Source organism: Bubalus kerabau, chromosome X (assembly GCF_029407905.1).
Source record: "Bubalus kerabau isolate K-KA32 ecotype Philippines breed swamp buffalo chromosome X, PCC_UOA_SB_1v2, whole genome shotgun sequence".
In the NCBI taxonomy this organism is placed as follows: Eukaryota; Metazoa; Chordata; class Mammalia; order Artiodactyla; family Bovidae; genus Bubalus; species Bubalus kerabau.
The window spans coordinates 68,336,640-68,347,771 of record NC_073647.1 but is presented as its reverse complement, the minus strand read 5'-3'; the positions used below and the strand labels follow the sequence as shown (position 1 = coordinate 68,347,771).

Below are 11,132 nucleotides of genomic sequence, written 5' to 3'. Positions count from 1 at the left end.
GTGTTATGTTGTGGAACAATTATTTTTCTCTTTCACATATACTGTGTATTATACACTGAAATGAACCTCATGCAGAGTGTATCATGATAAAAACATCTGAACACCCAATTGTCCATTAACACAGGGAGAAGTTTCATTAAACTCATAAAAATGATTCAAGCCTGCTCAAAACAACTAGTAGCTTCCTATGTACTAAAAATGAAATGTTCAGGGTAAAAATAACTGAAATAAACAAGGAAAACAATTTACTTTCAAGTTTCCATTAATTACTCCTACACTCATCCCAGCTCCCTCCTATGTCCACGCAAACCCAGCATTCACTTCTGAGACCACTGAAGGTGATTCCAAACTGGATGGAGAAAGCCCGCACTGTTACCTGCTACTCGGGGGAGAGGATGACCATGAAGGTGGCTGACACAGGGATGGAGAATGCAGACGCTGAGCTTCACTGGGGCTGGCTTCCCTTACAAACAGCTCATCATTCACTATACAGAAACTGGAGGAAAAATGCACATGTGGACAATTTATGGATGGACCAACTGCACCCCAACCCTGACTTCTCCCACTAACACTCAGCAACTAGATCCCTTCCATACCCTCCTGTGTCTGTCCCCAGGCTCCTTGACTGGTTCCTCTGCCTCTCGCACAGAGCTCACCTTCAGAGAGATTGTCTACCAGCTTCACTCAATGGACGCTCTGTTCCCCAACCCAGGGACAACTTCACATTTACCTTGAACAGTAACTCAGTACGTTACAGTACAGGAGTGTACAGTCTGATCCCCATTTTCAGAAGACAGAGTCACAGACAGATCATGAGACTTGACCAAGATCACACAGAGAGTGAGCACTGGGTCAAGGAGAGAACCCATGTGCTGATTCCAGAGCCCATGCTCTTCCTAACCACTAGGCTAGACTGGTCCTTGGATCTCCCTGCTGGCTTTCCACAATACTGAGTCAGCCTAAGATCTGCATCCACATGCTCAGGACCCTGAGCCCAGGCTGGATGGGCCATCCCACCTACAACATGGCTCTCACCTGGAAGAGCTGGTGGGAGTAGTGGTGAAGGTCCGGGTGAAGGCACAGACACAGCCCTGAGAACTTCCTTCCACTTCAACAACAAACAACAAACAAGAGTACCCCCTAAGAACCCCACGTGTTTACAGGCTCCCACGTCATTCCTGAGTCAGGGTCTGACTTGACACTCATGCTGAGGGGATAGCTGTTCACATGGGGAGTTGCGTGTCAGGAATGGGGAGGGCAACTGTAGGAGATGTCTGCTCCCAGTGACATGCCCCCATGACAACCACTTCACAAGTTCATGGGATGCATTTTTCTCAGTTGCTGAAGAGATGGATATTATGAGGAAACTGTGAGGTTAAGTAGTAGCCCAGGTTCTCAGTGTAAGGATCTGGTATGGGAGCCACCAAACTCCACAGCCTGTGTCCCTAGTGCCCAGGGTGGGCAGGGCAGACATGGACGCAGTTCAGACCTGGGATGTCTGTGGGAAGACTGAGGGCTGGGGAGGGGAGGGCAGGGGAGGGAATCTGGAAGGAAGAGTTCTGGTGGGAGGGAGCCTGACCAGGCGAGAGAGCAGTGCGGCATCTGGGGGGAGCAGGCTACACACACTCACCTTCTTTGAACACCCCACTGACAGAGAAGCAGAACATCGTTTCCTGATAAGGAAGAGACCAGGTACTCAGTCACCCCTCATCCTCTTTCCCACCTGTGCCTTTCTGCCCCTCACCACCAAGCGAGGAGCAGGTGCTCACCGTCTGGAAACACATGTCCACCTCAAAGGAGCTGAAGTCATGCTGAGTTTTGGGTAATCCACAGAGGGCACGCACAATGTCATGTTTTGTGTGTTTCATCATCTGGACGTGCGGGACTGTCGGGGACGGGAAGAAAGCAAAGGTCATGTCTGCCATGCCATGGACCCTATGACTGGCCCCTTACCACCCTTTCCGGCCCAATCTTCCCACCACACACTCACTGGGGTCCTTGAGTGTCTTCATATTACTGTTGTCCAAGAAGTACACACACATACTGCTTCTAGGAGACACAGAAGAACAGTGGGTGGTGGTCTGGCCAGCATAGGTGTCAGAAGGAGCTGGCCTGCATCTGCTGGGGAACCACATGGCCTGGGGGAAGAGTCTACACTGTGATACTCACAAGCCTGAGTCCTTGGAGTGGAAGGGAATGGTCAGGAAGAAGCAGGCCTCCTCATGATAAAACCCCAGCAGTCCCTGGCGATCTCCATAGTCATGGATCAAGTAATAGCTGAGGGAAGAAGTGAGGAGAGTCTCTCTCTGTGGTCTGAAGCTCAAAGAAGACTTGAAAACTCCCATGAGCAGACCTGAGCTTGGGTGGCCTCCCCTGTCCTGGCCCTCCCCTTGTTCAGATTCCCAGGGGGACTTACTGCTGCAGGAATTGCAGGATTTGACTGTTCACCTGATCAGATCCAAAGAAACCTCCCTGGAATTAAAACAGTCCTCAGGACAAGGGCTGACACACCCTCTTGTACCACCTGGAACCCTGCTGGATCCTCTGTGCTCACCTTGCACATTGGTAAGCGCTTGGGGGCTTCCACAGCCCATTTAGAACCTGAGAGTGTCTCCTGGCCATCCTAGGGGAGGGAAGAGGAAGTCAGCAGTGCAGTCCAGGATGTCAGGGAAAAGGATGGGCCCAGGATGGGCTGGGGGTAGGGAAGAAAGTGTCCCTGGAAATGCCGGAGGCAGGACTACATGTTCTGTCATCACCGTGGGTCCCCGAAGCCTGTGGACAACATGGCTGAAGATCCAGAGCCTTTTCAGGTGCCCACAGGGAATGGTACACCCCCCTACCCCAGGACATTTAAGGGTCAGGCTAAAAAACGGAACTTGGACGGGTCCTAACGGTTTTCCGTGTAGTTTGAGGGCACTGTCGGTGCTAGTTAGAGGAGTCTGATCAAGGAATGCACTTACCAAGCTTAGTAACCTGGGGAACAACTGCAGGAGGGTGCTGCCAAAATCAAGACAAAAGAAAAATGTCAGTGAAACTATGGACGGGACCCTCCTCATGGGAGCAAGTCACTTACAGTAATCACAGCACCCTCACACCCCAGTATCCTAGCATTCAAGGGCCCTGGTCACCACTCTATGGATGGACCAAGAGGGAGACTGTCCCCTCCACCCCCTCCTTGAACCTCCTCCTCCATTTCCTTTCCTCTGCGTAGCTCCCAGCCAGACTGTTCTGACTCCCTTCTGCAGTGCCACAGGGACCAGCACTTCAAATCCAGTCTGCAGGCCTTACTCCCCTTCATCCCTTCCTTCCTTCCTCCAGGGCCCCGTGAAGGCTGTAGAGAAAAGAAGATATGGGAGGATGGGAGCCCGGGGCTTTGCTACCTCACTTGGGAGTCCAGCATGCTGTCAAGTCAGGACACACCTCAGGGATGACCAGGTGCTATGGCAGGGAGGTGGTTGAGGTGGGACTCAGGAGGTAGGGAGGGGAATAAAGACAGAAAGGGGGTGGAGGGAGGAGGGGAGAGATGAGAGAGACATAGGGGTGTAGAGACAAGGCAGAGGAAGACCTCATGTTGGTTGACTTATCACGGAAGGTGGTGCACACAGCGCTTCTGTCTGCACACATCCCTTCTGGTTCCAGCTGATGAGCCTTGTCCATCTCCCCGGCAATCTTCACCTGGAATTATAGGGAACACCCACATGGACCAAATGGCTCTGCACCCACACCCTTCCTTTCCCTACAAATCCACTTTCCTTTGTCTGTCACCACCCATAAGGCCTCCCACATTCCTTTCAAAGGAGGATCTGGGTGCCCCACCTCACCTCAGTGTTGGAGAGATTCAAGTTCTCCGTGGTGGAAGCAATCTCCTTAATGGTGGACAGGCCGTGCCCCAAGTAGGGTTTCTTGTTGCTCAAGTACAAAGATGAAAGCTAGAATGAGGAAAGAGAGTGAGGACCCCAAACAGAATACCTGAGACATTTGCCTCTTCTACGCAATGTCTCCCTCCCTCACCATTGGACCCAACATTGGGCCTAGGTCCTCACCATGGGCCTGATCCCTGGATAGACGTTCAGGGAGGTAGCCGTGCTATTTCTACGGTTCCATGTCATGCCAATATCACACAGTATAAAGTCTCCAGGAAACCAGAAGGAGGGAAACACGGGCTGAGAGGGTCCCAGCTGGAACACCTCCAGCACCAAGCCCTCCCCATGATACCATCTCTGAGTGCTCTACTCAGACAGACCCTCTACCCTCAGCTGCCCTGCAGTTATTACTGTAGCCATACCAGGGCCAAAGCGGAGTCTCTGGATGTCAAGAGCTTGCTGGCAGGCATCATATGGTTTGTTCATGGTGAGCTGCAGAGTTAGGGATGGGGTCCAGCGAGCATGAGTCTGAGGGTGAGTGGGGGGAAGAGGTGGGTCTGGCTATGAGGGCATAGCTCGTGTTGAGTCTGCATTACCTTTATCTGCTCCAACTTTTCAGATGTCAGTGTCTTCTGCACAGACTGGGGTGCATCACAGGGCTCAACAAAGATAGATATCTGGAGAGAACACAAGAGGGGCTGGGTAAGCTCCAGGAAATCTGTGCATGGGATCAAGCAAGGCCATGCCGCCCTCCTGCTCTCTTGCCCTTAGTCAGCCCTTGACACACACCGTTTCATTATCCTCACTGAAAATCTTGCCGCTGACATTCTTCAATGCACAGGCAACGTTGGCATTCTCTACAAAGAACTGGGCCTGCATTTTCTCATAGTGAAACTGTAGGGAGAGTGACAGGAGAAGCAGAACATGAGACCAGGGCCATGTCTCTGGGCCTGCAATCTACCCGTTTGTCGCATCATCTCCGTGTCCTGTCTTACTTCGACTGCAGTAAAGGGGACACTGCACTTCTTCTGAATCAAATTCATCAGCCACTTCTCATCATATTGTATACCAAAGGGAATCTAGGAATCAGAGAACAAATGGGAAAGAGAATGGATACAATGGAATCCAAGATTAAGGTAAGACCCAACTGTGTCTTGCTTTAGGGCTATTTTTCAGGTTTTAAATAATTACTTAAGACAATATCTGTTATCACTAACTTTGGTATGAGACAAGGATTTTCTATATACACTTTCTTTGCATTCAGATACTCTTTCTGAAAAAAAAAATTGACTTAATATGTTTCACATGTACTTCCTTTTATAAAGTTCCAGGAGATCCACATGAGGTACACCTGGCCTGTCACTCTGACACGGACCCCAGAGACTCAACCTCCTCCCACACCCAGCTCAAGCCAAACTGCGTCATCTGGTATGAAGTGCTCCATCTCCATGGCAGTAGGCTTCCTCCTTTGCTTTTAGTCAACCTCTCCCATGCTCCTCCTTGCAGTCAGTCTGTTTCCTTCATACCGCTTCTCTGAACCTGCCCTTCGATGATCTAAGAAGATACCTCCTGGTAATATCAAGACAGATTACCAACACCGCTGCCCCAGAAAAGTTCCCAGCATCTCTACACAAATCCAACACGACTCTGTCATCTTCTACATATTAGGTTCATTTAGCCAGGATACTCACAATAATCTTGAACCAGCTCCCCAAGGTCTCATCCTGTCTATTTGTTTTCATTGTTCTCGCCGGAGGCTTTTGCTCTGTCTCCATGGTAACATGCATTTGGTCTTTTCTCTGAAAACTACTTCTCCAGTGATGGGATGGAATGGCATAGGGAGCACTGTGGGGAAGTGGAAAGAAAAAAGTGGTCCATATAGGCCTGGAAAGTCTTCTCTATACATTCTCCCAAATGATACCAGAGTTATAATAAAGACTGCTCAAACATTAACCTGATCCAATCATTTTTTACTCTGGCAAGTTGGAGAGAAGAATGACATATTTAACTGCAAGGTTTTGTTGTTCAGTGGTTGGTACATGTCAGCCATGGTGACTGGTCACTTACTATCTTCCTTGGATGTCCATATGAGCATCACTTTCTTTTGAATCTCTGTCTTGCTGCTGCTGGGAAGTGACCGGTTCAGACCAACAGGCATACTGCCTTTGGTAAATACCCGAGCTTCGTGCTCTTCTTTGTAAAGAGTTCCCTTTATCAGTGTGCTCTAAAATTGACAACAACGTATCAGTGGTCCCAGTATCAGAAGTAGTCCTGAGTAAATATCATGACTAATGAATAAACATCATTCTTTATAATCTAAACATACATGCATCATAGAGCTAAAAAATGGCTGAGAGACCTCACCATGGCTCCACTTTTCATGAAATGAGAGGTAGGGAGCAGTCACAGACAAGAAACCAGGGAAAGGGTCTGGATGTAGAGTGTAGTCTGTGATGTTAGGCTGTGTTCTACTTGGTTCAGGTTAGGTGACCTGGGACAAGTGGCTTCTTATCCCCAAGTCTCACTTCTCTGCTCTGCTCTATGAGTACAATAAACCCTACCCTGAAATCTACCCTGATGTGATAGTTCAAGGGTCAAAGGTGATCTGCCTCCCTGAAGGAAGAATTAGAGAAATGAAAGGTAAGTCTTATGAAAAGATCCAAGATGGAACCTTGAGAGATATAATATGGAGGATACCCTCCCCCAAAAAAGAGAATTAAAGGTGATACAATGAGTATACCTAATACATGGTTAATGTGAGCCCCATAGAGAAGGAAAGTGAACAGGGGAGAAGTGGTATTTGAAGAGAACTTGGCTGAGAAGTTTCCAAATGTACCAAGATATCAACTTAGGATTACAATATTAATAGGAGGACTTCCTTTGTGGTTCAGTGATTACGAATCCACCTGCCACTGCAGGGGACACCAGGGTCCCTGGTCTGCGAAGATTCCACATGCCTCAGGACAACTTAGGCCCTGTGCCACAGAAACTGAACCTGTGTTTTAGAGCCTATGAGCCAAAACTACTGAAGCACATGTGCCCTAGAACCCGTGCTCTGCAACAAGAGTGCAACAAGAGAAGCCACGGTAATGAGAATCCTGTGCATCGCAACTAGATAGTAGTCCCTGCTCATTGCAACTAGAGAAATCCCTCACCCAGCAACAAGTCCCAGCACAGCCAAAAATAAATAAATAAATCTATTTTTAAAAGACCAACATTAATAGGACAAAAAATATGCTTTAAGGAAAAACATCCTTAAAAGAAAAGACATGCATTTCAACATCATGTAACAAAAACTCAGAAAATTTGTGACCTAAAGATCCAAACTAAAGAAATATTATAGGCTCTTCTTTGGGCAGAAGAAATATCACCCTAGGTGGAGCCACACAGATACAGGAAAGAAAGACAAATGACATTTGTGAATATGGAGGAAAATTTAAATGAGTATTGACTATATAACACAATGATAATAATTTCCTTTGGGGATTTATATATAGAGAGAATGAAAATGAATGACAGTAAATGTGGAAGGAGTTTATGGAATCAAAGTGTCTCAAAGCCCCATAACTGAGCAGTTTTAGGAACTAATTAACTAATATTATTTTGTGAAAGGCAAAAATGTACATTGTAATCTGAAGGGTGAACACTACAAGAATAGCAAAAGAATGTTTACCTAGATAACCATGCAAAGTAATGATTTGATAGTTAAAAAATATTCACCATATCAAAGGAAAATAAAGGAAAAGGAACTTAGAAGAGGCAACAATAAATACACAATAATATGATATACACAAACCAAATTATATCTACTTTTATTTTAGAAGATTCAGGTGAAATACTCCAAATAGAAAGACAGATTTTATCAGACTGGACAAGAAACCTTTCATCAAATACTCCTGAAAAGAGACGTATGCAAAATTTAATCATCAGGAAAACTGGAAAATAAAAAAATCGCAAAATGTACACCTTTTCACATTAACCTCAGAAAACTGGTATAACCATATCAGTAAAAGAAAAGGTACACTTTAAAAGGGAAATTCCTTTATGATAACAGGTTCAGTGCAATAAGAAGATAGTAATATAAATTCTAAATTTGTATGCCTCTTAAAGCCAGCATACCAAGCAAAAACTGACAGAAATAATGGACAAATCCACAGTCACAGTGGGAAATTTTAACACATCCCACTGAGTGACACATAAAATGACAGACAAAAATCTCAGCTAGAGGGAGCGGATTTTAAAATACGACTTAAACAAATTTATTTAATTGACGTAGAACAATGCACATGACTACTCATCAAACATTCCAGAATATATCACATGCCCGGCAATAAAGCCTCAAGAAGCTTCGAGGGGCTAATACAATTTACCCTAACTGTTAATGTAATATCCAGTAGTAACGGTTGGTTTTCTGCCCCTCCCCCACCTCTAGTATAAATCCAAAGAATATTAGTTTATATAATCCTACCCTCCACCTAGGTGACCCTCGCCACGCTCCAAACCCTAGACCTGAGAAGATAACATGACTCATGCCTTTTCCTTAGCCAGAGAAAAATTCAAGTCAGCAACGGCCATTTTCGTCAGAGGGGAGGTTTACCACATGGAATCGAGGTGGGTGTGTCAGAGCCCACTTGGCCCATCTCCTCAAGAGACCGGAAAATAGTCAGTCTGGGCTCTCTCGCCGCTTTCCCTGAAGAACAGTCAACTGGTTGGGGGTCCTGTGCTTTGGGGTGTGGGAGGGCACCCAGAACCCTTCCTGCTTTGGGGGGATCTGAAGAGACGGTCTCACACAGACCACTCACCCATAGGGTGGCCTGAAGGCAGAGATCTGTCACCACCGTCCTCACAGGCTGCCCTGGAAGAGAATCTGTGGGCCTGGAGCTGGAAGCTTGTAGAATATCAAGGAAAACTGCTGAGGTAGGAAGAGTGCAAGCCCCACACAACTTCGTCACAGCCACACAAACAAGATGGCGTCCTAACAGGAAGTCCTTTCCCCAAGGTCATAGAGGAGCAGAGTCTTGGGGGCCAGAGGGGACTTAACTTCCTGTAATTACTGCCCTCTGAGTTTGCTACCAGCATAACATCCAAGGAACTCTTTCCAACAGTACCACCCCTGCAGAGGAGGCCAGTTAGAATCAGGAGGCTTAGGGATCTTGGCGATGGCACCCCACTCCAGTACTCTTGCCTGGAAAATCCCATGGACGGAGGAGCCTGGTAGGCTGCAGTCCATGGGGTCGCTAAAAGTCGGACACGACTGAGCGACTTCCTTTTCACTTTTCACTTTCATGCATTGGAGAAGGAAATGGCAACCCACTCCAGTGTCTTGCCTGGAGAATCCCAGGGATGGGGGAGCCTGATGGGCTGCCGTCTCTGGGGTCACACAGAGTCGGACACGACTGAAGAGACTTAGCAGCAGCAGCAGCAGCAGGGATATTGATACTAGTAGCTACAAATACAGAGAACTCTCTATGCCAGTCGCTGCATCAGCTACATTACAGTGTTCCTTCATTATGCAGACCCAGAGAACTGGAGGGCCAGCAGTAGGAAACGCGCTGTCCTTGCTACATTACATCTGTTCTTTTATGTATTCCTCACAAGGGGACTTTGATACCAGAATCATCAACTTTCCAGGGTTGCTGAGGCTTATTGAGGTGCTGCACTTGTTTAGGGTCATTCAGATGCTACTGGGAGAAACAGTCCTGAATTGAGCTCCATGGACTGGAAGATGTCTTCTTGAAGCACAGCTTTACTAAATACTTGGTGCAATATAGGGGTTTTTCTGAAGTTTATGCAAGTGAAGTGAAGTCGCTCAGTCATGTCCGACTCCTCGGTCCATGGGATTTTCCAGGCAAGAGTGCTGGAGTGGCTTGCCATTTCCTTCTCCAGGGGATCTTCCCGACCCAGGAAACGAACCCGGGTCTCCCGCATTGCCAGGCAGACGCTTTACCGCCTGAGCCACCACCTGACTGTTCTAAAAATAATCAGGTGGCTAGAATTAACTCTAATCCATTCCAAAGAGATCATACCAAAACAACAACAACAACAACAAAAAACCTTGAAAATAAAAAGGAAATACCAAACAGAACTTGGTGGATCACTGCAATGACAGTAGAAAAAAAAAATTAGTCTTTTCTTTAAAAAAAATACAGTCAATGTAGGCAGATATCCCCTAGTGCAGGGGTCCCCAGCTCCTGTTGGGATCTGGGTTGCACAGCAGAGGGTGAACCTAGGGGGAGTGAGCAAGGGAAGCTTCATCTGCTGCTCCCCACAGCTCTCCATTGCTCACTTTACTCTCTGAAACATTGCCTCCGTTAGAGCCAGAACTGTAGATATGAAAGTCTCAAATCAGAGGGTTTCTAAAGAAGAAAGGAAGGAAAAGCCTGGGCTCTAGTTCATGAGCTAGAATTTTCTGGAATTTTTAATATCTTCCTCTCCAGTTCTCTGTGCCCTGAAAGAAGTACAACGCCTGAAAGAGATGAAGAAAATCTACACATGAGTGTGTGAACATCTGAGGTGAGGGAAATGTAAGACGCAAATGCATACGAATACACAGATACATTGTCAAGTCAAAAGTTGAAAAAGTTGACTTTTTATTAAACAACCACATGTGAACATTTTTATAACATGTAAATATATTGGACCTTTTTGTCAATTAGTTGTTGTTTTCAAGTGTTCCTCTGAACAAATTAGCCTAATCAGAAATTCTCAAACATTGAAAATGTATACCTGGAAAATAAAATTATTCTCAACCTTCCATCTACACGATCACCTTATCATGACCCACACGTACTCAAGGTATCCAATGTAAAACAATTAGTGCACATTTTCCAGATGTGTTTCTCTTATGGTAATGCATATACCTATCTTAAAGGATTTGTGTAGGTATGTAGTTCTAGATAGAATATTGTTTATAATTTTCAATTACAGGGACTTCTCTGATGGTCCAGTGGTTAAGATTTTGCACTCCCAATCCAGGGGCACTGGCTTGATCCCAGGTTGGGGAACTAAGATCACACATGCCACAAGGTGCAAAAATAAGTAAATAAAATAAAAATTTAAGTTACATAAGCAAATGTATGCAAATTAATTTTTAATTTACTATGACATCTTCAGATTTTCATTTCTTCGGTTCATGGTTTGGCATATTTCCAGATGTTTACTGAAAAGCATTTTGTTTTTTAGATGAATTGAATTATTTGTGGTTATTTTTTTGTCTTTTCTCTATTGATTATCAGAAATCCTGTTTGCTCTTGCACATGAACACAAAAG

The 11,132-nt window shown here is 45.9% G+C and overlaps 1 protein-coding gene across 1 annotated transcript; it reads right to left on the bottom strand.

The window, feature by feature from the left end:
* Window positions 1-372: 372 nt before the first annotated feature.
* LOC129639143 (nuclear RNA export factor 3-like) lies at window positions 373-8,723 on the bottom strand. The gene is made up of 18 exons (XM_055564086.1): window positions 8,666-8,723; window positions 5,931-6,087; window positions 5,555-5,708; window positions 4,859-4,942; window positions 4,653-4,757; window positions 4,460-4,540; window positions 4,044-4,163; window positions 3,822-3,929; window positions 3,566-3,675; window positions 2,961-2,997; window positions 2,555-2,623; window positions 2,417-2,472; window positions 2,170-2,277; window positions 1,991-2,049; window positions 1,770-1,885; window positions 1,631-1,673; window positions 1,036-1,108; window positions 373-496 (listed from the first exon to the last, which is right to left on the bottom strand). Exons 1-18 carry the CDS (start codon window positions 8,667-8,669, stop codon window positions 373-375), a joined length of 1,608 nt encoding a protein of 535 aa, XP_055420061.1. The 5' UTR covers window positions 8,670-8,723.
* Window positions 8,724-11,132: the final 2,409 nt, after the last annotated feature.

Excerpts from the sequence above, each read along its gene's own strand:
- LOC129639143 (XM_055564086.1), bottom strand. Across the intron at positions 4,758-4,858 it reads TCCCCTTTACTGCAGTCGAA|TTTCACTATGAGAAAATGCA; the intron begins GTAAGACAGGAC and ends CTCTCCCTACAG. Across the intron at positions 2,473-2,554 it reads AGCGCTTACCAATGTGCAAG|GGAGGTTTCTTTGGATCTGA; the intron begins GTGAGCACAGAG and ends TTTTAATTCCAG.